Source organism: Hypanus sabinus, chromosome 23, assembly GCF_030144855.1.
Source record: "Hypanus sabinus isolate sHypSab1 chromosome 23, sHypSab1.hap1, whole genome shotgun sequence".
Lineage (NCBI taxonomy): Eukaryota > Metazoa > Chordata > Chondrichthyes > Myliobatiformes > Dasyatidae > Hypanus > Hypanus sabinus.
In genome coordinates this window covers 56497310-56522070 of record NC_082728.1, presented here as the reverse complement: position 1 = coordinate 56522070, position 24761 = coordinate 56497310, and the positions used below count along the sequence as shown (strand labels likewise).

Here is a 24761-nt window from a genome sequence, read left to right as displayed (position 1 = left end):
AATGTGTATTGGAGATATCATATTTATCCATTAACTGTGAAAAAGACATTAAACAGTTGTAAAAACAAATCTAAAAAAGTCTTTATTCCCTTAATTTTCCATGTTAGAAAAGCCTTATCCAAAGTTGATGGTTTAAAAAAGAAATCAGAATAAATATTACTAGAAAGTAAAAAATAATTTAATTCAAAAAATCTACGAAATTGAAACCAAATTTTTAAAGTATGTTTAATAATAGGGTTAACAGCTTGTTTACCTATTCTGGAGAACGAAAAGGGAAGAGGAGCTCCTAATAAAGAAGCTAACGAAAACCCCACTACTGAATTTTCCTCCAGCTGTAACCATGAAGGATGATCTTGATCATCTATATCATAAATCCAAAAAGTATTATAGCGAATATTAATTGCCCAATAATAAAATCTAAAGTTTGGTAAAGCCAGTCCTCCATCTTTTTTTGATTTTTGCAATAAAAGTTTATTCACTCTAGAGCTTTTATTATTCCAAACATAAGATAAAATCAGAGAGTCTATTTTATCAAAAAATGTTTTTGGAACAAAAGAGGGAACTGCTTGAAATATATATAAACATTTCAGTAGAATAACCATTTTTATAGCGTTTATTTGACCTATCAATGACATCGACAATTGGAAAGCGCCTGTTGAGTATATTCAACTAAAGAGAAGAAATTATACTGATATAGCTCTTTAAAATTTTTTGTAATTTTGATACCAAGGTAAGTAAAATGGTTTTTGGCAATATTAAAAGGTATTTGATCATAATAATCAAAATAATTATTAATAGGAAATAATTCACTTCTATGTAAATTAAGTTCATATCCAGAAAAAGTATCAAATTCCATAAATATAGATAACATAGAAGGAATAGATTTCTTAGGATTTGAAATGTAAACTAATAAATCATCTGCGTATAATGAAACTTTATGTAATTTATCCCCTCTCCTAATACCCTGCACAGAATTAGAATCCCTAAGAGCAATAGCAAATGTTTCTAAAGCCAAATTAAATAATAAAGGACTAAGGGGACAGCCCTGACGGGTACCTCCATATAATCTAAAGTAAGGAGACTTTTGGTTATTAGTTAGAACCGCAGCTACCGGGGCATGATAAATCAATTTAATCCAGGAGATAAATCCTGGACCAAAATTGAACCTCTTCAAAACCTGAAATAGATAAGGCCACTCCACCCTATCAAAGGCTTTCTCTGCATCCAAAGATACAATACATTCAGATTCTTTGGTTGAGGGGGAATAAATGATATTTAATCACCTTTGAATATTAAAATGTGAGTACCTATTTTTAATAAATCCTGTTTGATCATTTGAGCTAACATTAAGCAAGATACTCTCAAGCCTATTTGCTAGAATCTTAGAGAGAATTTTAAAATCTACATTCAGTAAAGAAATAGGTCTATAGGATACACATTCCAGTGGGTCTTTCCCTTTTTTTGGAATCAATGAAATTAGTGCTTCATAAAAAGTTTTAGGAAGGTTCCCAGAAGATGTAGAATCAGTGAACGTTTGATGAAGATGTGGTTGAAAGGTTTTATAAAATTCTACCGTATAACCATCAGGTCCCGGAGCTTTATCTAATTGCATAGAGGATATAGCCTTGGCTATCTCCTCTTGTTTAATAGGTGCATCTAACATCAGCATCTTGAATCGAAATCTGAGGTATGTTTAACCTTTGCAAAAATCTATTCATAGTGATATTACTAACAGAGAATTCAGATTTATAAAGATTAGAATAAAAGTCCATAAATATCTTATTAATTTCATAAGAATCTAAAGTTTCTGTTCTTTCTGGTCGGTGGATTTTTAAAATCTGTCTTCTGACTATCCCAGCCTTTAACTGACCCACTAAAAGTTTAGCAGATTTTTCCCCATGTATATAAAATAAACTTTTAGATTTAAAAATTTGCTGTTCAATGGGAAAGGTCAGAAGTAAATCATACTGTGATTGAAGTTCGACCCTTTCTTTATATAGGTCTTCAGTAGGTTTAACTGAATATGCTTTGTCTATCTGTTTAATTTTATTAATAAGCACTGACAATTCCACTTTAGTTTTCTTTCTCAAGGCTGCTGAATATGAGATCATCTGTCCCCTAAGAAAAGATTTCAAGGTGTCCCATATAACCAGATTTGACATTCCTTCGGTTGTATTAAATTCAAAAAATATAGAAATTTGTTCCTTAATAAAATTAACAAAAGCTGGATCCTGTAACAAAACGGGGTTCAATCTCCACTGAGATTTCCAAAAAATCTATCCGGGAGCTTAAGGGTTAACTTTAATGGCGCGTGATCTGAATGCACAATGATGTCATAAGCACATTCAATAATGGAGTTTAACAGACGTGTATCTAAAAAAAAGTAATCAATTCGAGAATATTTGTGATGGACGTGTGAAAAAAAAGGAGAAATCATTGGGGCGTTTATATCTCCAAATATCGACAAGGCCATATTTTAATTAAAAAAAAAGAGTCAATACAAGCTGCTGCTTTATTAGGAAGCGACGAATTGGTTGATGACCTGTTAATCGCCGGATTAAAGTCACCACCCATGATCAGTATATATTCATTGAGATTCGGTAACTCTGAAAAAAAAGTTTCTTAAAAAAATCAGAATTATCTACATTAGTTGCGTATATACACACCAGAGCTACCTTTTGCTCGCATAATAAACCAGTAACAATTAAATATCTTCCAATTAAATCAGTAGTAGTATTAAGGTGTACAAAAGGGGTTTTGGGACTAAGAAATATAGAAACGCCTCTTGTTTTACCATCGGACAGTGCGTAAAACTGAGGTCCTTTCCAAAAGCGAAAAACTCTATCCCCATCCTGTTTTCGTATATGATTTCTTGTGCAAAAATAATATCAGCATTGTGTTTTAAATTTCTTAAAAATCTTTTTACACTTAATGGGATGATTGACACCGTTCCAATTCCAAGATATTATATTAATTTTATTAACATCCATGTTTAACATTGTTTAATATTATATAAAAGAATTGTTACGCAAGTACAGATTAAATCAAAAGGCGCAGGTACAGCCAGAAGGAGAGACACATTTACGAAAGAGAAATCCATCAAAAGAACTGCCCAATCAAGAAAAAAACCTGCTCCAATGGACCCCTCCCCCCGCCCAATAGATAGAAAGGAAGGAACCGATAGGCTGGTCCCATGCTAACTAATCACCTTTGACCGTTCTCCAACTTGCAGCTCCATATATATATATATAAACAAAAATCCCACGGAAAATAGCCATAATAAAAGGCACAAACAGAATTCAACTACTATAATGTTGTGTCTAACATTAATAAAAACATAATCAACAACGGCCATCTTAGAATCAGCTATAGTAGCTGAAACACATTCAGAAGAAAGAATAAATCCGAGCAAATGTTACAAATAATATTCTTTCTCTCGAAAAATAAAAATAAATGAATATAACAGACCTAGAACTATAAGTATTGAAACAAATAAAAAAAAGATTAAGTGAAAAGGTATAACATGTACTTAACTCAAAAGCTCCATAAACGACTCATACAGCAGATACTTCAAAATTGCCTATTGAATAATCGATGTAACTTTAATTTTTTTATTCAGTAGGCTTAACTTTAAAGTTTTTAATATACTCCCATCCCTCGTGAGGAGAGTAGATTCTCAATGGTTGAGATTTTTCAGGAAAAATCAGCTTTGCTGGAAAGCGAAGGGAGGGATTTAAATCTAATTTATACTTTTCACTCATAACTTCTCGATATTTCTTTCGGCAAAGACTTCGGGGGGATAATCTTCAGCTATACGAATGTGTGTTGAATTAAAGATTAATTTCCGTTTCTTTCTGTCTTCTCGGAGAATAGCTTCTTTGGTCGTGTAATAATGCAAAGGAAGTACAACTGGTCGAGGACGTAATCCGGCTGAACGGAGAGAGAGTGGAATTCTGAGGGCTCTGTCGGTTAAGGGGCTAGTTTCGAGGGTCTCATTGAAAAGTGAGTACAGCATATCTGAGAAGAATTTTAACAGATCGCCAGCTTCAGTATTTTCAGGCAGTCCCAGAATACGCAGATTCCTCCGACGCCCTCTAAATCAACCATTCTTTTCTTCGCTTTAGATAGTTCCGAGGTAATTTCATTGATTTTCTTTTCCATCAAAGATATCTTCATTCCTTGATCTTTAATAGTTTGCTTGAATAAATCATGCTTGCTCTCGATTCGGGTTGTAGTCTGCTGAAGTGCTTGAAGTTGAGAGTCCAAGTTTTCGTAGAAATAGCTTTTTCGAGCTTCCCGTTTGAACCGGCCAGCTTATCAATTTTAATATTAAGCGATCCGAATTCCGACGTCATCTCTTGTATTGAAGAAAATATTCCCGCTAGTGTAACAGGTTCCTCCGTTTTCTTGGTTTGTTCCGTTTGCTCCATTTCAGGGAAAGTCTTGCCGCTTCTTAATTCAATACCAGAATGACTTTTTTCGGCCATTGTAAAAATAATAAATCCTATTAATCCTGTTAATCCCAGTAGAAATAATAAATCCTTCAGGAGAAGTAGTAAGTCATCAGAACTAAAAGGGGTGTATTAGTGGGACATAAAATGTATTAAAAGAGAGAGAGAGAGAGAGCGAGAGAGCCGCTAGAAACGCGACCTGCTCCATATGCTGCAAAGATGGAGCCCCTGAAGAATCAAAGACAACACTTCTAATTTTTTCTAAGCTCAAACAAGAGATAGTTTGAGAAAACCACTAAAATATAGTTGGAGGATTAATTTCTTTCCAGTTCAATAGGATAGATCTTCTACCCATTAATGTAACAAATGCAATCATCCGCCGGGCTGAGGGGGATAAGCAACTATTATCCACCATTGGTAAACCGAAAATTGCAGTAATAGGATGCGGTTGCAATTTGATGTTCAGAACTGTTGAAATAATACCGAAAATATCTTCCCAATAATTTTGCAAACAAGGGCAAGACCAAAACATGTGGGTCAATGAAGCAACTTCAGAATGACATCTGTCATAGATGTTAACATAAGAGTAAAACAGAGCAAGTTTATCCTTGGACATGAGAGCTCTATGTACAACCTTAAATTGTATTAGGGCATGTTTAGCACAAATAGAAGAGGAATTGACTAATTGTAAAATTTTCTCCCACTGCTCAGTGGGTATAAGACAATGAAGTTCTTTTTCCCATTCCTTCTTAATTTTTTCTGATACTTCTGGCTGTATTTTCACACTCATATTATAAATGATGGCTACTAAACCCTTCTGGCAAGATTCAGAACTAAAAATTTTTCCGTAATGTCCTTTGGACATAATTTCGGAAAAGAATAATATTTCGGAATATTATTCAAGAAATTTCTAACTTGCAATGATCTAAAAATGAGTTTTAGGTAAATTATATTTATTAGATAGCGGTTCAAAGGACATAAAACTATTATCTAAAAATAGATCACGAAAACATGTTATACCTTTTGTTTTCCATAATACAAAGGCTTGATCCATAAAAGAGGGTCGAAAAAAAAGTTAGATATAATAGGGCTGATGGTGTGAATCCTGAGGCTCTTGTACCTTCTACCTCATGGCAGCAGTGAGAAAAGAGCATGGCCTGGGTAGTGGGGGATCTCTGATGATGGATACTGCCTTCCTACAACAGCAATTCATGAGCTTAATGGTTGGGAGGGCTTTACCCATATTGGGCCAAATCCACTACCTTTTGTGGGATTTTCATTTCAAAGGCATTTGTGTTTCCATATCAGATAAAGATGCAGCCAGTCAATAAACTCTCAACTACACACCTATTCAAGTTTGTCAAAGGTTTTGATGTGTAAAATGTGTGCAGGATAGTTTTTTGCAGCAATATATAGAGGAACCAACTAGAGAAGGGGCAATGTTGGATCTGCTGTTAGTTAATGAGATAGGTCAGGTGACAGAGGTATGTGTTGGGGAGCACTTCAGGTCCAGTGATCACAATGCCATTAGTTTCAATATAATTTTGGAAAAGGATAGGACTGGACCCAGGGTTGAGATTTTAGATGGGAGAAAGGCTAACTTTGAGGAGATGCGAAAGGATTTAGAAGGAGTGGATTGGGACAATTTGTTTTATGGGAAGGATGAAATAGAGACATTGAGGTCATTTGAAGGTGAAATTTTGAAGGTACAGAAACTTTATGTTCCTGTTAGGTTGAAAGGAAAGGTTAAAAGTTTGAGAAAGTCATGGTTTTCAAGGGATATTGGAAACTTGGTTTGGAAAAAGAGAGAGATCTACAATAAATACAGACAGCATGTAAATGAGGTGCTCGAAAAATATACAGAATGTAAGAAGAATCTTCAGAAAGAAATTAGAAAAGCTAAAAGATACAAGTTTGCTTTGGCAAGTAAGGTGAAAATAAATCCACAGGGTTTCTACAGCTATATTAATAGCAAAAGGATAGTGAGGGATAAAATTAGTCCCCTAGAGAATCGGAGTGGACAGCTATGTGTGGAGCCAAAAGAGATGGGGGAGATTTTGAACAATTTCTTTTCATCGGTATTCACTAAGGAGAAAGATATTGAATTGTGTAAGGTAAGGGAAACAAGTAGGGAAATTATGGAAACGATGATGATTAAAGAAGAGGATGTACTGGCGTTTTTAAGGAATATAAAAGTGGATAAGTCTCCGGGTCCTGACAGGATTATCCCTAGGACCTAGAGGGAAGTTAGTGTAGAAATAGAAGGGGATCTGACAGAAATATTTCAAACGTCATTAGTAACGGGGATGGTGCCGGAGGATTGGAATATTTCTCATATTGTTCCATTGTTTAAAAAGGGTTCTAAGAGTAAACCTAGCAATCAGGCCTGTAAGTTTGATGTTACTGGTGGGTAAATTAATGGAAAGTATTCTTAGAGATGGTATATATAATTATCTGGATAGACAGGGTCTGATTAGGAACAGTCAACATGGATTTGTGCGAGGAAGGTCATGTTTGACAAATCTTATTGAATTTTTTGAAGAGGTTACTAGGAAAGTTGACGAGAGTAAAGCAGTGGATGTTGTCTATATGGATTTCAGTAAGGCCTTTGACAAGGTTCCACATGGAAGGTTAGTTAGGAAGGTTCAATCGTTAGGTATTAATATTGAAGTAGTAAAATGGATTCAACAGTGGCTGGATGGGAGAATGTATGGCCAGAGAGTAGTGGTGGATAACCGTTTGTCAGGTTGGAGGCTGGTGACTAGTGGTGTGCCTCAGGGATCTGTACTGTGTCCACTGTTGTTTGTCATATACATTAATGATCTGGATGATGGGGTGGTAAATTGGATTAGTAAGTATGTAGATGATACTAAGATAGGTGGTGTTGTGGATAATGAAGTAGGTTTTCAAAGCTTGCAGAGGGATTTAGGCCAGTTAGAAGAGTGGGCTGAAAGATGGCAGATGGAGTTTAATGCTGATAAGGGTGAGGTGCTACATTTTGGTAGGACTATTCAAAATAGGACATACATTGTAAATGGTAGAGCACTGAAGAATGCAGTAGAACAGAGTGATCTGTTTGTGCATAGTTCCCTGAAGGTGGAATCTCATGTGGATAGGGGGGGTGAAGAAAGCTTTTGGTATGCTGGCCTTTATGAATCAGAGCATTGAGTATAGGAATTGGGGTGTAATGTTAAAATTGTACAAGGCATTGGTAATGCCAAATTTGGAGTATTGTGTACAGTTCTAGTCGTGGAATTATAGGAAAGATGTCAAAAAAAAATAGAGAGAGTACAGAGAAGATTTACTAGAATGTTACCTGGGTTTCAGCACCTAAGTTACAGAGAAAGGTTGAACAAGTTAGGTCTTTATTCTTTGGAGTGTGGAAGGTTGAGGGGGGGAAATTAATAGAGGTATTTAAAATTATGATGGGGATAGATAGAGTTGACGTGGATAGGATTTTTCCATTGAGAGTAGGGGAGATTCAAACAAGAGGACATGAGTTGAGAGGGGGGAAAACTTTAGGGGTAATGGGGTGGAGTTCTTTTACTCAAAGAGTGGTAGCTGTGTGGAACGAGCTTCCAGTAGAAATGGTAGAGGCAGGTTTGATATTGTCATTTAAAGTAAAAATGGATAGGTATATGGACAGGAAAGGAATGGAGGGTTATGGACTGAGTGTGGGTCAGTGGGATTAGGTGAGAGTAAGTGTTCGGCATGGACTAGAAAGGCAGAGATAGCCTGATTCTGTTCTGTAATTGTTGTATGGTTATTCCCCATTTATTTCTCTCAGCCTTTTTCCTTAACCACCCATCACATCACTCTGGTGCACCTCTCCCTTTCCTTATTTCCATGACCTCCTGTCCTCGCCTATCAAATTCCCCCTTCTCCAGTCCTGTATCTCTTTCACCAATCAGCTTCCCCGTTCTTTACTTCAGCCCCTCCCCATCCCAGTTTCACCTACCACCTAGAAACTTGTGCTTCTTCCCCTCCTCCCTCCAGCTTCTTACTCTGACCTCATCCTTTTTTCTCCAGTCCTGATGAAGGGCCTCGACCTGAAACATCGATTTTTTTGTACTCTTTTCCACAGCTGCTGCCTGGCCTGCAAAGCTCTTCCAACATTTTGTGTGTGTTGCTTAGATTTCCAGCATCTGCAGATTTTCTCTTTTGTTTGTGGCAGCAATATTGTAAATGCTTGAAATGTTTGTGAATCAATCAAAATAGATGTGGATTCTGAACTTAGTGCATTAAAAGGAACAAGAGATCAGTTAGACAGGCAGCAGAAGAACAAACAAATCTGGAAGCTGCCACTGAGGTCATCAGAAAAAGAGAATCATGTGGACTAGAACTTCAGCAAGTATGGACAGGATATGGATGTGTTGAGATAAACAGTTCTTTGTGTTATAGTTCAACCTATGTAAAAGTTGGGGGATTCACTTCCGAGTAGTTAATGACTTTTTGGCGACTTCAATGCCAGAGTACGCCAACATTCAGAAGCCTGGAAAGGAGTACTAGGCAAACATGGTGCTGGAAACTGCAACAACAACGGGCACCCTCTGTTAGAGTTTCACGCGGAGCAGCAACTCACCACCACCACCACCATTTTCCAGCAGAAAGACAGTCTAAAGACAACTTGGATGCATCCTCGGTCCAAGCATTGGCACCTCATAGACTACATCTTGGTGTGCCAAAGAGACCTTCGAGATGTCTTACTCACCCGAGTGATGCCCAGCGCAGTGTCATATGGACCATTGTCTTGTCCGTTGCAAACTCAGTCTCCATTTCCAACCCAAGCCAAAGAGAGGAGGCACTCCAAGGAAGAAGTTTCAGGTTGGCAACCTGAAGTGAAAGCTGACTTCCAGGCGAATCTTCAGTTGAGACTTGAGGATCCCAGTTTCCCCACAGATGCCTCTCCAGAAGTGCTTAGGGAACACCTAAAAACCACCATCCTGCAGACCTCTGAAGAAGTCCTAGGGTTTTCCACAAAGAAGAACAAGGACTGGTTCAACGAGAACAACCAGGAGATCCAAGAACTGCTGGCAAAGAAGAGATCCACCCACCCACCTCGCTCAGCTGTCTTGTCCTGATAAGAAAGCAGCCTTCCGCCTTGTATGCAGCAACCTCCAGCACAAGTTTTGAGAGATTCAGAACATGTGGTGGACCAACCTTGCAAAGAGAACTCAGCTTTGTGGAGACACCGGGGACTACAGAGGGTTTTATGAAGCCCTAAAAGCGGTGTACGGCCCTTCGCATCAGGTCCAGAGTCCCTGGCGCAGTGCAGATGGCCAGGCGCTCTTTGCAGACAAGGCGCCCATCCTGAACCAGTGGTCAGAGCATTTCCAGACTCTTTGCGGCGCCAATCACATGGTCCAAGACTCCAGCAATTCATCATATCCCACAATAGCCAGAGAAAACAGAACTGGACAAGATTCCAGCCCTAGAAGAGACTGTCAAGGCCATAGAGCAGCTGAAAAGTGGCAAGGCAGCAGGAGTTGATGGAATCCCACCAGAGATTTGGAAGCATGGGGGCCCAGCGTTACACACCAAACTCCATGAGTTCTTTGACTGCTGCTGGGAACAAGGCAAACTATCACAGGACCTCCGTGATGCAGTCATCATTGCCCTGTATAAGAACAAGGGGGAAAAGTCCAACTGCTCCAACTATCAGGGGATAACTCTGCTCTCCATTGCAGGAAAAATCCTCGCAAGAGTACTCCTGAACAGATTGGTGCCCATCATTGCAGAAGAACACCTTCCAGAGAGCCAGTGTGGCTTCAGAGCCAACAGGAGCACCACCAACATGGTATTTGTTCTCAGGCAGCTCCAAGAGAAATGTAAGGAACAGAACAAGGGATTGTATGTGATGTTTGTCGACCTTACCAGAGCGTTCGACACTGTGAGCAGGGAAGGTGTGTGCCAAATCATGGAACAACTGGGATGCCCCCCAGTGTTCCTCAGCATGGTCATCTAGTTACATGAAGATCAGCATGGCCAAGTCAGACACGACGACGACCTCTCAGAGCCCTTCCCAATAGGCAACAGTGTAAAGCAAGGCTGCATGCTCGCGCCAACTCGCTTCACCATCTACTTCAGCATGATGCTCAAAAGAGCCACAGAAGACCTTGATGACGAGGACGGTGTCTACATCCGATACCGCACCGATGGCAGCCTGTTCAACCTGAGGGGACTACAGTCCTGCACCAAGACAGTGGAGCAACTCATCCGAGAGCTCTTCTTCGCCAACAACGCTGCCCTTGTTGCCCACACAGTGACAGCCCTGCAACATATAACACCCTGCTTTGCAGAGGCTCTTCAGACTGGAAGTCAGCTTGAAGAAGACAGAAGTTCTCCATCAGCCCGTACCTCGGGAAGATTACAACCCTCCCCACATTACCATCATCAAGTCAGAGCTGAAGACAGCTACCTGGGGTGCACCATCTCATCAGATGCCAAGATTGACAATAGACTGGCAAAGGCAAACAGCGCATTTGGCAGGTTGTACAAAAGAGTCTGGAACAACAAGCATCTGAAAAAAGGCACAGAGATCAGTTTGTACAGCCACCCTCCTGTATGGCTCCGAGTCGCGGATCACCTACCGTCACCACCTACGACTCAAGTGTTTTCACCAGCGCTGCCTCCGCACCATCCTTAACATCCACTGGAGTAACTTCATCACCAACATTGAAGTTCTTGAACAGGCGGAGGTCACCAGCATCGAGGCCATGCTGTTGAAGATGCAGCTGCGCTGAGCAGGGCACGTTTCCAGGATGGAGGATTATCGCCTGCCCAAGATTGTGCTGTATGGCGAACTCTCCACTGGCCTCTATGACAAGGGGCCACTGAAGAAGGGGTACAAGGATTCTCTGAAGAAGTCCCTTGGTGCCTGTCACATCAACCATCCCCAGTGGTCTACTCTAGCCTCTGACCGCGAGGTCTGGCGACACACCATTCACCAGTCTGTCTCCTCCTTCGAGAACGCACTCAGGACTGGCCTTGAGGACAAAAGGAGAAGGAGGAAGAACCGTGACACAGCAGTACCAAACCCAGAACAGATCTTCCCTTGCAGCCACTGTGGCTGGGCCTGCCTGTCCCATATCGGCCTCAGCAGCCACCAGCGAGCCTGCAGCAGACGTGGGCAACCCCCTTCCTAAATCTTCGTTTGCGAAGCCAAGCCATGAGTTAATGAATGGGGCAGACACAATGATAGACAAAATACACAGGTACAATGTATACTTATTTTTTATTTTGTTTTATTTTATTTGGAGATACAGTGTGCAACAGCCCCATCTGATCCAGCGTTATATATGCCACCCAGCAACCCACCTTTTTAACACTGACCTAATCACAGGAAAAATTAAAATGACCAATTAGCCTACTAACCTCTATGCCTTTGGACTGTGGGAGGAAACCAGAACACCCACATGGTCACAGGGAGAATGCAGAGTACAAATTCCTGACAGACGGCGCCAGAATAGAACTCTCAACTCTGATGCTCCAAGATGTATTAGTGTCGCACTAACTGCTGTGCTACTTTGGCGCCCTGGAAGAAACACCTTACACATGTTTATATTCTAATCTCCTATTAACCCATATGCTGCTCATCATGCTGTTAGCTGATTCACTGACTGATTTCTGAAACTTTCACTGAATTAGAAAATAGATCTATTTATTATCCAGGAATACAAATCCAATACGACATGGGGTGGAATGTGGGGTGCTTACAACCATTAAACAGTCTGGCATTGCATTATCCACTCCTGCAGGCACGCTGTAGGAGCTCATGGATTACACAGGCTCACACCGACTGCTAAAGCCTTCACAAAGCAGGTAGAATGTCCATTCTGTGGTGCTATCACTTGATGCTCTACTACTGATTTAACCAAGACAGTACATCACCGGGATGTAGGTGCTGATTTGCCAGTAGATTCACGGGCACTGGCAGTCTTCTGATACCACAGCCAGCAGGTCATATGATAATTTAACCAGGATTCCATCAGGGGTAGAGCACGAACAGAGATTAGGGGAGGTGGAAACCTTATAAATTTTCCTCTTACTGCTCCTGCATCATTTTGCAACCTGGACATCAAAGCTACGACTTCCTGAGCCATGCACTTTGATGCCCTGGAGACTCTTGCTTGGGAAGGAGACCGTGATAGTTACTGTAGTAAAAGATGCTCTTTCTTATAGCCCTATTGACATCACTTGACTTTCCTCATCTACAGCAGTGTGCAGGGCCTTGTGATGAATAGATATTAAAATACAGGGCACGCAGAACCTAATTTGCACCCCTGCATTTCCTCCAGCCATATTTAAACCTTTTGGTTTAGAAGGAATATTCCCTTGAAAAAGCATCGCTGAACTTTTAAAATGATCGGTTCTCAATGGTAAGTCTTCAGTCCTCGTTACTCAACAAGGACTACTGGATTTCCTCTTGCACTCCTTCCAGCCGCTGTTTTGTTTCACTATACCTCTCCTCCTTCACCTGATTCATTTGTTCAAGAAGCCACTTTTTCCTGCAGTCATCCACTACCAACCAAAGTGTCACTTCCTGGAAGACTTCACTGACTGAAACCTATAAATAAAAAAGAAAGATACTTGTTGGAACCCACACAACACAGTGTAAGTGGCACAGAAAAGTGTCACTCAGTGCCAGTCATTCAAAACAGCTTCATTAATTGCTGTATTAATGGAGGATTTCCTGTCAAACAACAAGTAGATACTGTCAGACTTTAATAACAAAGTTTCACTAAATAGTTCTCTATAATTCTATGCAGTTCTGAAAGGAAACATTGAATTTCTGGACTTTAAAGCGTGGGTTAGATATAGTGTAATGTACTGCTACATGATCAGTGGGATTCGTTACAGGCTGAATTAGAGGATCCACCATATCGCTAAGTCCAAACCAAATTAGGTGGTGGTGGAGTTGATGTATAATGCCTGATGCCTTGATCTAATTAGGCACTGTTTCTGGTCTTGATCTCTACCCTGTGGGTAGAGAATGCCTTCTAGAGGCCTTCTGGCTCAACCCATTTTTCAAACTTTCGCTCAACGACAGCTCACTGTTACGAAGACCTACATTAGTACCTGTTTTCGCTTGTTACGTACTCGTGACACATGACAGTGGAGCCCTTGTCATGTGACTGGGGTTGAAGCTGTACTGGACTTGAGGTGATGGTCTTGTGATGGTGGAATGATGTCATTTTCCCGCCAGTAGAGATCATGTGACAGGTTTTTTTTACAGGTTATAAAAGGTAGACCCCACCCGGTGAGGAGGGGCAGTTCGTGGCTGGATTTGCCAAGTTGACTTCATGCCACTGCGTGTTTGAAGTGATGACGCAGTTTAGTTGAAGGATGAAGTTTTTATTTAATGTCTAAAGTTTAAAAGGTCATTGCCAGCAGGTTCTTTATGATTCTGTTATTTCGCAATTAGAGGAGAGTGAAGATTCAAAGTTGGAAGTTAAAGATCGAGGAGAATCGCTTTCTACGGTGAAACGGGGGCGACCTTTGTTTGATCCTTATTTGGAAGGATTTCGTTGACTATCTTCGTGTTAATCCCTAGGTTTAACTAGAAAGGATTGAAGGTAGTGGAGAAGGAAAGGTCAGTGCCTTTAAGCCGTTCTGTTTCGTGAATTCTTCGTGGGAAGTTCGATGTCGGGGATCGAAGCAAGCGACATGAAAGAGAATTTAAATCGTCCTGTAAAGTCTCTCCTTTTAAATGGACTGTGAGCATATTGAACTTTTGGCAATACCACTTTAAAGAACTGTTTTGGAATACCACTTTACGAACTGTTTGAACAGCCGCTCAGCAGCTGTTTCCGGTTACGGTAGTGTTTGTTTACTTTTGGGGGGTTTGTTTTCGGTGTTTAATAAACGTGTTGTTTGTTATAAGAAACCCTTGCCGATCTCATATATTTATTGTTGCCTGAATACGTAACATGCTAAACAAAGAGGATTTTCGCTTTTACAAAAAAGACGCCCGCTTTATATGTGCGTTTACCCCGTGAAAGGCTACCATGACCGTGAAGCCTTGTGCAGGTACTTGTGTGCGCATGCGTGTACGTGCTGATTTTTTTTCTCCAGATTGATTTTGGCTTGCTATCTTCCCCTGAAACTACACTGTACATACAATATTTCTACTTTATATAGGCTGTATATTTATCATAGGTGCTACACGCAGCGCTAAAATTACAACACGGAGTCGGTAACTGCAGTCGAAGGAAAAAACTTTATTCGAAAACTTCAGCCTCACTTTTAAGCCTCTGTCAACCGGCCCCCCATGGCGAAGAGGCTCCAAAGCTCTGTGCTCGCAAACCCCCGTAGGCTATCTAATTGTGAGTCGGTTCGGATACGCTAGGAAATGAGTCGCCACATAACCCCCCCCCCCCCCAGAACCGGCGATACACCCCCCAATGTCCACAGTCTGGGCCAGAACCTGCTTGGGAGGTCGGCCTCTGCACCGAGGCGCCGGAAACTCGGCCGGTTGCGCCAGGTCCACATGGGCCAGCTTGAGGCGGTCCACCGTGAAAACCTCCTCCTTCCCCCCAACGTCCAGCACGAACGTGGACCCGTTGTTCCGGAGCACCATAAACGGCCCCTCGTATGGCCGCTGCAGCGGTGGCCGATGCCCACCCCTTCGTACAAACACAAACTTACAGTTCTGTAGGTCTTTGGGTACGCAGGTCGGGTGCCGCCCATGCTGTGAAGTGGGTATGGGGGCCAGGTTACCGAGCTTCTCGCGAAGTCTGCCCAGGACTGCAGCGGGTTCTTCCTCTTGCCCCCTTGGGGCTGGTAGGAACTCCCCGGGGACGGCCAGGGGCGCGCCGTATACCAACTCGGCCGACGAGGCGTGCAGGTCGTCCTTGGGCACTGTGCGGATGCCGAGTAGGACCCAGGGAAGCTCGTCCGCCCAGTTGGCTCCTCGCAGGCGGGCCATGAGGGCCGACTTCAGGTGACGGTGGAAACGCTCCACTAGCCCGTTCAACTGTGGGTGGTAGGCAGTTGTGTGGTGCAGCTGAGTCCCCAAAAGGCTGGCCATAGCTGACCACAGGCTGGAGGTGAACTGGGCGCCTCTGACGGAGGTAATGTGGGCTGGTACACCAAAGCGAGATATCCAGGTGGCGATCAGGGCTCGGGCGCAAGATTCGGAGGTGGTGTCGGTGAGCGGGACCGCCTCTGGCCATCTTGTGAACCGGTCCACGATAGTCAGGAGGTAACGCGCTCCGCGCGACACTGGCAGGGGACCCACGATATCCACATGAATGTGGTCGAAACGCCGGTGGGCGGGATGGAACTGCTGCGGTGGGGCTTTGGTGTGCCGCTGCACCTTGGCCGTCTGGCAGTGCATGCACGTTCTGGCCCATTCACTGACCTGTTTGCGGAGTCCGTGCCAAACGAACCTGCTGGAAACCATCCGGACAGTTGTCCGGATGGAGGGATGCGCCAAGTTATGAATGGAGTCGAAAACACGTCGCCGCCAAGCTGTCGGGACGACGGGACGGGGCTGGCCGGTGGCGACGTCACAGAGTAGGGTCCTCTCACCTGGGCCCACGGGGAGATCCTGGAGCTGCAGACCGGAGACTGCGGTCCTGTAACTCGGAATCTCCTCATCCGCCTGCTGTGCCTCTGCCAGCGCCTCAAAGTCTACCCCTGGGGAAAGGGCATGAACGGTAGGGCGAGAGAGCGCATCCGCCACGACATTGTCCTTACCCGAGACGTGCCGGACATCCGTTGTGTATTCAGAGATGTAGGACAGGTGGCGTTGCTGGCGGGATGACCAGGGGTCGGATGCTTTCGTAAACACAAAGGTAAGCGGTTTGTGGTCCGTGAACGCGGTGAAGGGCCGACCTTCTAGGAAGTACCTGAAATGCCGGATTGTCAGGTAGAGCGCCAATAGTTCCCGGTCGAAAGCACTGTACTTGAGCTCGGGTGGCCGCAGGTGTTTGCTGAAAAACGCCAGGGGTTGCCAGCGACCTGCGATGAGTTGCTCCAGCACCCCACCGACTGCCGTGTTGGATGCGTCCACTGTGAGGGCGGTAGGGGTGTCCATTCTGGGATGTACTAGCATTGCGGCGTCAGCCAAAGCTTCCTTCGTTTGAACGAAAGCGGCGGCGGACTCCTCGTCCCAGGTAATGTCCTTGCTCGGACCTGACATCAGGGCGAACAGGGGGCGCATGATCCGGGCAGCTGAAGGGAGGAAGCGGCGGTAGAAATTGACCATACCTACGAATTCCTGAAGGCCTTTGATCGTGGTGGGTCGGGGGAAGTGGCGGACCGCATCTACCTTAGCGGGCAGAGGGGTTGCCCCGTCTTTAGTAATTCTGTGGCCCAGGAAGTCAATGGTATCGAGTCCGAACTGGCATTTGGCAGGGTTGATTGTAAGACCGTACTCACTCAGTCGGGCGCAGAGTTGACGGAGGTGGGACAGATGCTCCTGACGACTGCCGCTGGCTATGAGGATGTCATCCAAATAGATGAACGCGAAGTCCAGGTCCCGTCCCACCGCGTCCATTAACCGCTGGAACGTCTGTGCGGCATTCTTCAGGCCGAACGGCATGCGGAGGAACTCGAAAAGGCCGAATGGGGTGATGAGAGCCGTTTTGGGGACGTCGTCAGGATGCATCGGGATTTGATGGTACCCTCGGACGAGGTCGACCTTGGAGAAGATCTGTGCGCCGTGCAGGTTTGCCGCAAAGTCTTGAATGTGCGGCACAGGGTAGCGGTCCGGTGTGGTAGCCTCGTTCAGCCTGCGGTAGTCGCTGCACGGTCTCCAGCCCCCCGTCGCTTTGGGCACCATGTGCAGGGGGGATGCCCAGGGGCTGTCGGACCGCCGGATGATCCCCAATTCCTCCATTCTCTGGAACTCCTCCTTCGCCAGTCGGAGCTTGTCCGGGGGAAGCCGCCGAGCACGGGCATGGAGGGGTGGTCCCTGGGTCGGGATGTGGTGCTGTACGCCGTGCCTGGGCATGGCTGCTGTGAACTGCGGTGCCAGAACCGATGGGAACTCCGCCAGGACCCTGGTGAAGTCGTTGTCGGACAGCGTGATGGAGTCGAGGTGAGGGGCTGGCTACTGGGCTGCACCCAGGGAGAACGTCTGAAAGGTCTCGGCGTGTACCAGTCTCTTCCTGGGCAGGTCGACCAGCAGGCTGTGAGCCCGCAAAAAATCCGCACCCAGAAGCGGTTGGGCTACGGCGGCCAGTGTGAAGTCCCACGTGAACTGGCTGGAGCCGAACAGTAGCTGCACCTGGCGGGTGCCATAGGTCCTTACGGTGTTGCCATTCACGGCCCTCAGGGGGGGACCCGGTGCCCTGCTGCGGGTGTCGTAACCCGTCGGAGGTAAAACGCTGATCTCAGCCCCAGTATCGACCAAAAACCGGCGTCCCGACCTTCTATCCCACACATACAGGAGGCTATCCCGATGGCCAGCCGCCGTAGCCATCAGCGGCGGCTGGCCCTGGCGTTTCCCGGGAACTTGCATGGCGGGCGACAACGGCGGGCTTCTGCGCCCCACCGCTGGTGGTAGAAGCACCAGTGTTTATTGGGCCGGGGGTTGGCCGGCTCTGCGGCCGGGCCTGGACTGGTTTGCTGCTGGGAGCGTGGCTGGGAGATCTGTGCGATGGACGCCCTGCTCACCTTTTTGGCGTTCCACAGCAAGTCCGCCCGGGCTGCCACCTTCCGGGGGTCACCGAAATCCGCGTCGGACAGCAGCAGGCGTATGTCCTCGGGCAGCTGCTCCAGGAATGCCTGCTCAAACATGAGGCAGGGTGTGTGTCTGTCGGCTAGAGACAACATCTCATTCATTAAAGCCGATGGAGGTCTGTCGCCCAAGCCATCCAGGTGCAGTAAACGGGCAGCCCGCTCGCGCTGTGAGAGTCCGAAAGTCCTGAGGAGCAGGGCTTTGAATTCCGTGTACTTGCCGTCTGCCGGGGGCGACTGTACGAACTCCGCGACCTGGGCTGCTGCGTCCTGGTCGAGGGAGCTCACCACGTAGTAGTAGCGGGTGTCTTCTGAGGTGATCCGGCGAACGTGGAATTGGGCTTCGGCTTGCTGGAACCATAGGTCCGGGCGCCGTGTCCAGAAACCTGGCAGTTTCAACGAAACCGCATGAACAGAGGCGGCGTCGGTCATTTCTGGTCCAAAAATCGTTTGGACTGTCGGGGTCACCAATTGTAGCAGTGTGCTACACGCAGCGCTAAAATTACGACACGGAGTCGGTAACTGCAGTCGAAGGAAAAAACTTTATTCGAAAACTTCAGCCTCACTTTTAAGCCTCTGTCAACCGGCCCCCCATGGCGAAGAGGCTCCAAAGCTCTGTGCTCGCAAACCCCCGTAGACTATCTAATTGTGAGTCGGTTCGGATACGCTAGGAAATGAGTCGCCACAATATCATTCCAGCTTTTGCTATATGTTCGTGTTATTTGATATGATTTGGTAGGTTATTTTTTGGGTCTGGGAACGCTCAAAATTTTTTCCCATATAAATTAATGGTAATTGCTTCTTTGCTTTACGACATTTTGGCTTACAAACTGTTTCATAGGAACGCTCTACCTTCGGATAGCGGAGGAAACCTGTAATGACAATTTCATCTGCCTTCATATGTTCCTGTCCCTCCATCCACAGCCTGTCTTAATCCCTCAATGTTGTTATTGTATCTGCTTCCACCACCTTCCTTGGCAGCACATTACATGCAGTTACCAATCCATGTAAAACTAGACAATCACATTACAGCACAATAGAGGCCATTAAATAGAATAGTACAGGCCCTTCGGCTTACGATGTTATGTCAACCTTTTAACCTATTCTAAGATCAATCTAACCCTTCTGTGCTACATAAACCTCTATTTTTCTATCATCCATATGCCCATCTAAGAATTTCTTAAATGCACCTATAATATCTAACTCTACCACCACCCTGGCAGGGTGTTCCACATACCCACCACTCTCTGTGTAAAGAACAACTCTGACATGCCTTGTATACTTTCCTCTAATCACCTTAATAATATGTCCCCTTGTATTAATCATTTCTGCCCTGCAAAAACTGTCTCTGGCTATCCACTCAATCTATGCCTCCTACCATCTTGTACACCTTTATCAAGTCACCTCTCTTTTCCTCCAAAGAGAAGAGCCCTACCTTCAAAAGGAAAACCTTCTGGTCAGCTAAATCTCCTCTATACACCCTCTCTAAGGCTTCAACATCCTTCCTATAATGAGGTAGACACATAGAAAACCTACAGCACAATACAGCCCCGTCAGTCCACAATGCTGTGCCGAACATGTACTTACTTAGAGATTACCTAGCCACTCTGTTTTTCTAAACTCCAGCTAGCCATCCAGGAGTGTCTTAAAAGACCCTATTGTATCCCCCTCTACATCCACCGTCGCCAGCAGCCCATTCCACGCACCCACCATTCTCTGTGTAAAAAACTTACCTCTGACATCTCCTCTGTACCAACACGTACAAACAAGCTGGAGGAACTCAGGGTTTCCGCATCAGTGGAAACAAGCAGTCAACGTTTCAGGCTGAGACCCTTCGTCAGGACTGCTTGTTTCCATGGATGCTGCCCGACCTGCTGAGTTCCTCCAGCTTGTTTGTACATGTTGATTTAACCACAGCATCTGCAGTGTACTTTGTGTTATCTCCTCTGTACCTACTTCCAAGCATCTTAAAACTGTGCCCTCTTGTGCTAGCCATTTCAGCCCTGGGAAACAGCCTCTGACTATCCACATGCTCAATGCTTCTCATCATCTTATACACCCCTATCAGGTCACCTCTCATCCTCCACTGCTCCAAGGAGAAAAGGTTGAATTCACTCAACCTATTCTCATAAGGCATGCTCCCCAATCCAGGCAACATCCTTGTAAATCTCCTCTGCACCCTTTCTATAGTTTCCACATCCTTCCTGCAGCGAGGTGACCAGAACTGAGCACAATATTCCAAGTGGGGCCTAACCAGGGTCCTATATAGCTGTAACATTACCTCTTGGCTCTTGAACTCATTCCCATAGTTGATGAAGGACAATGCACCGTATGCTTTCTTAATCACAGAGTCAACCAGTGCAGCAGCTTTTGTGTCTTCTATGGACTCAGACTCCAAGATCCCTCTGATTCTCCACACTGCCAAGAGTCTTACCATTTAGCCATCATATTTGAACTACCAAAATGACCCACCTCACACTTATCTGGGTTGAACTCTATCTGCCACTTCTCAGCCAGTTTTGTATCCTATCAATGTCCTGCTGTAACCTCTGACAGCCTTTCACACTATCCACAACACTTCCAACCTTTGTGTCATCAGCAAATTTACTAACCCATCCTTCCACTTCCTCATCCAGGTCATTTATAAAGATCACAAAGAGAAGGGGTCCCAGAACAGATCCCTAAGGCGCACCACTGGTCACTGACCTCCATGCAGAATATGACTCATCTACAACCACTCTTTGCCTTCTGTGAGCAAGCCAATTCTGGGTCCACAAAGCAATGTCCCCTTGGATCCCATGCCTCCTTACTTTCTCAATAAGCCTCGCATGGGGTACCTATCAAATGCCTTACTGAAATCCATATACACTACATCTCCTGCTCTACCTTCATCAATATGTTTAGTCACATCCTCAAATATTCAATCAGGCTCATAAGGCACGACCTTACATTTACAAAGCAATGCTGACTATTCCTAATCATTTTATGCCTCTCCAGATGTTCATAAGTCCTGCCTCTCAGGTTTTTTTCCATCAACATCAACACCTGAAGTAAGATTCGCTGGTCTATAATTTCCTGGGCTATCTTTACTCCCTTTCTTGAATAAGGGAACAACATTCACAACCCTCCAATCCCCTGGAACCTGTCCCGTCCCCATTGATGATGCAAAGATCATTACCAGAGACTCAACAATCTCATCCCTCACCTCCCACAGTAGCCTGGGGTACATCTCATCCAGTCCCAGTGATTTATCCAACTTGATGCTTTCTAAAAGTTCCAACACATCCTCTTTCTTAATTTCAATCTTTTCATTCAGCTGTAAGTCATCCCTACAATTGCCAAGATCCTTTTCCATAGTGAATAGTGAAGCAAAGTATTCATTATGTATCTGTGCTGTCTCCTCCGGTTCCATACACACTTTTCCACTGTCACACTTGATTGGTCCTATTCTCTCATGTCCTATCCTTTTGCCCTTCACATACTTGTAGAATGCCTTGGGGTTTTCCTTAATCCTGCAAGCCAAGGCCTTCGCATGGCCCCTTCTGGCTCTCCTAATTTCATTCTTAAACCCCTTCCTGTTAGTCTCATAATCTCCTAGTCAAGAAGAAAAGAAGAGCTTATGAAAGGTTAAAAAAACTAGGTAATGATAGAGATCTAGAAGATTGTCAGGCTAGCAGGAAGCAGCTTAAGAAAGAAATTAGGAGAGCCAGAAGGAGCCATGAGAAGGCCTTGGATTAAGGAAGGACAGGATTAAGGAAAACTCCGAGGCATTCTACAAGTATGTGAAGAGCAATAGGATAAGACGTGGTAGAACGGGACCAATCAAGTGTGACAGTGGAAAAGTGCGTATGGAACCAGAGGAGATAGCAGAGGTGCTTAACAAGTACTTTGCTTCAGTATTCACTACGGGAAAGGATCTTGGCGATAGTAGGGATGACTTACAGCAGATTGAAAACTATAGAAAGGGTGAAGAGGAGATTTACAAGGATGTTGCCTGGACTGGGGAGCATGCCTTATGAGAGTAGGTTGAATGAACTCGGTCTTTTTTCCTTGGAGCGATGGAGGATGAGAGAAGACCTGATAGAGGTGTATAAGATAATGACAGGTATTGATCGTGTGGATAGTCAGAGGCTTTTTCCCAGGGCTGAAATGGCTAGCGTGAGAGGGCACAGTTTTAAGGTGCTTGGAAGTAGGTATAAGGAGATGTCAAGGGTAGGTGTTTTACGCAGAGAGTGGTGACTGCGTGCAAAGGGCTGCCAGTGACAGTGGATGAGGTGGACACGATGGGGTCTTTTAAGCGCGTGGACGTCAGTGAGTTAAACCGGCACGAAGTTTAAAAGGAGATAGCTTTACAGGTTGGGTGCCAGAGCAGAGGGAGACGGAGTAGGTGGGCTTTGGTTCAACAGGGATTCGGCGATAACGGGTCGAAGCAAGGCAGGTTACCCTTGAAGAATAGAAGTCGGAAGTATGTCCAGGTTGAACTTCATCTGCCACTTTTCACCCAGCTCTGCATCCTGTCAATGCCCTGTTGCAACCTACACCAACCCTCTACAGTATCTGCTCACCTTGCAAATCTCCTTTAAGTTCTCCTTCTCTCACCTTAAATCTATGTCTGCTAGCATTTGACATTGACACTCTGAGAATAAGACACTCTAACTATGTCTCTTATAATTTTATAAACTCAATCAGGTGACTCCTCAGCCTCTGATGCTTCAGAGAAAATGATCCAAATTTATCTAACTTCTCCTAAAAAGCTGGTTCTCTCCAATTCAGGCAACACCCTGGTAAATTTAGTAAGTATTTAAAGATACAGCACAGTAACAGGTCACTGGCACTGTAATAGCATTATGGACAGTACAGAAACAAACTGGGTCACTGGCACTGTAACAGCAGTATAGACAGTACGGAAACGAGCTGGGTCACTGGCACTGTAATAGGATTACAGACAGTATGGAAACGAACCGGGTCACTAGCATTATAATAGCATTACAGACAGTATGGAAATGAACCGAGTCACTGGCACTGTAATAGTATTATGGACAGTATAGAAGCAAACCGGGTCGCTGGCACTGTAATAGCATTATAGACAGTACGGAAATGAACCCGGTCACTGGCACTATAATAGCATTATAGACAGTATGGAAACGAACCGGGTCACTGGCAATGTAATAGTATTATAGACAGTATAGAAATGAACCAGGTTGCTGGCACTATAATAGCATTATAGACAGTATGGAAACGAACTGGGTCGCTGGCAATGTAATAGTATTATAGACAATATAGAAATGAACCGGGTCGCTGGCACTATAATAGCATTATAGACAGTATGGAAACGAACCGGGTCGCTGGCAATGTAATAGCAGAATGCCACCACACTACCATGCCCACTTTCCAAAGTCACAATATCCCTTCTGTAATCAAGTAACTAGAACTGCACACAATACTCCAAATGTGGCCTATCAAAAATTTAAACAGTTGCAATGATTTCCCAAATTTTATACTCAGTGAGTGCCCTGACCAATGAAAAAAATATTCCATATGCCTTCTTTACCACCCTATCCATTTGTTTTTTAATGCATAAATTAACCCTATTTGCCAAGGACATTTCATGGACTCTTTGACCCTCCTCTTTCTTTTCATGTTTCTTCCTGCTTTCTTTATATTCAACACCCTGTCCAATTTCAGCTTTCAAAACCTTATGTGTTTCCTTTATCTTTCTGACTAAATTTATAACATCTCTCACCATCTCAGGTTTCCTCATCTTGCCATCCGTCTCTTTCTTCCACAAGGGAATATGATGGTCTTGAGCTTTGACCAACTGGCCTTTAAATAACCCCCATATTAGATGTAGACTTCCTCAATATAGCTGTTCCTACCCAAATTCCCCAGCTCCTGCATAATACTGTTGTAATTCATTTTCCCTTAACTTAGCTTTTTCCGCTTAGCTCAGACTTACCCTTTCCCTTAGCTATCTCAAAACTTGTGGGTGTTATGATCTAAAAACCTGTCAATGCTCATTGACAAGACTCACTATATAAAATGGTCTATTGCCAAGATAAATGTGCTGAGCCAGGGCAAGTGTAGGGTTCTTGTCTCTATTTCAGGAAAGGTTTATGCTTTGCCAGGAAACATAATGAGTTGGAAAACTCCATGTTATAGTGATTTATGCAACTGAACTGAAATGTTAGAGAGCTATTTGGCATTGAATATTTTTATACAGATCCTACTGGAGAAAAGAGAATGTGTACCCCATCACATGGACTTTTGGTGTGCTGTGATACCACAGGAAATGTCTAGTACCTTTTCAAAGTGCATGTTCTGAAACATGGCAATGCTGATTATATTTTCCAGATTGATTTTGGCTTGGAATTTTCTTATCCCCAGTTTGGTCACACCTGGAAAGGAAGTAAAAGTAATTCTACATCAAATTCAAGTTCAATTATTGTGAATTTAGCCAAACAGAAACAGCTTTCCTCCAGGGCCAAGGTACAACAGCAAAGGTACACAGCACTTAACATAAAAAGCACACATGGGTGCAATTTCAGAAAAAAAACAGTCACAAAGAAAAATATATAGCCCAAGTTTGTGAGTCATTGGTGCAGAGAATTAGATGGTTGCAAAGGG

The 24761-nt window shown here is 44.2% G+C and overlaps 2 protein-coding genes across 2 annotated transcripts in view; one reads left to right on the top strand and one right to left on the bottom strand.

Moving 5' to 3' along the window:
* Nucleotides 1-9532, top strand: part of pkd1b (polycystic kidney disease 1b) — a 472814-nt gene extending 463282 nt beyond the window's left edge. The window contains exon 45 of the mRNA XM_059949028.1: nt 8923-9532. Coding sequence (XP_059805011.1) covers nt 8923-9532 — 610 coding nt within the window. The remainder of the gene's footprint in view (nt 1-8922) is intronic.
* A 2136-nt stretch (nt 9533-11668) lies between these two features.
* The window catches only part of nat9 (N-acetyltransferase 9 (GCN5-related, putative)), a 28549-nt gene continuing 15456 nt past the window's right edge, over nt 11669-24761 (bottom strand). The window contains exons 5-6 of the mRNA XM_059948921.1: nt 24438-24532; nt 11669-13017 (exon numbers count right to left, since the gene is read on the bottom strand). Coding sequence (XP_059804904.1) covers nt 12862-13017; nt 24438-24532 — 251 coding nt within the window. The 3' untranslated portion in view covers nt 11669-12861. The remainder of the gene's footprint in view (nt 13018-24437; nt 24533-24761) is intronic.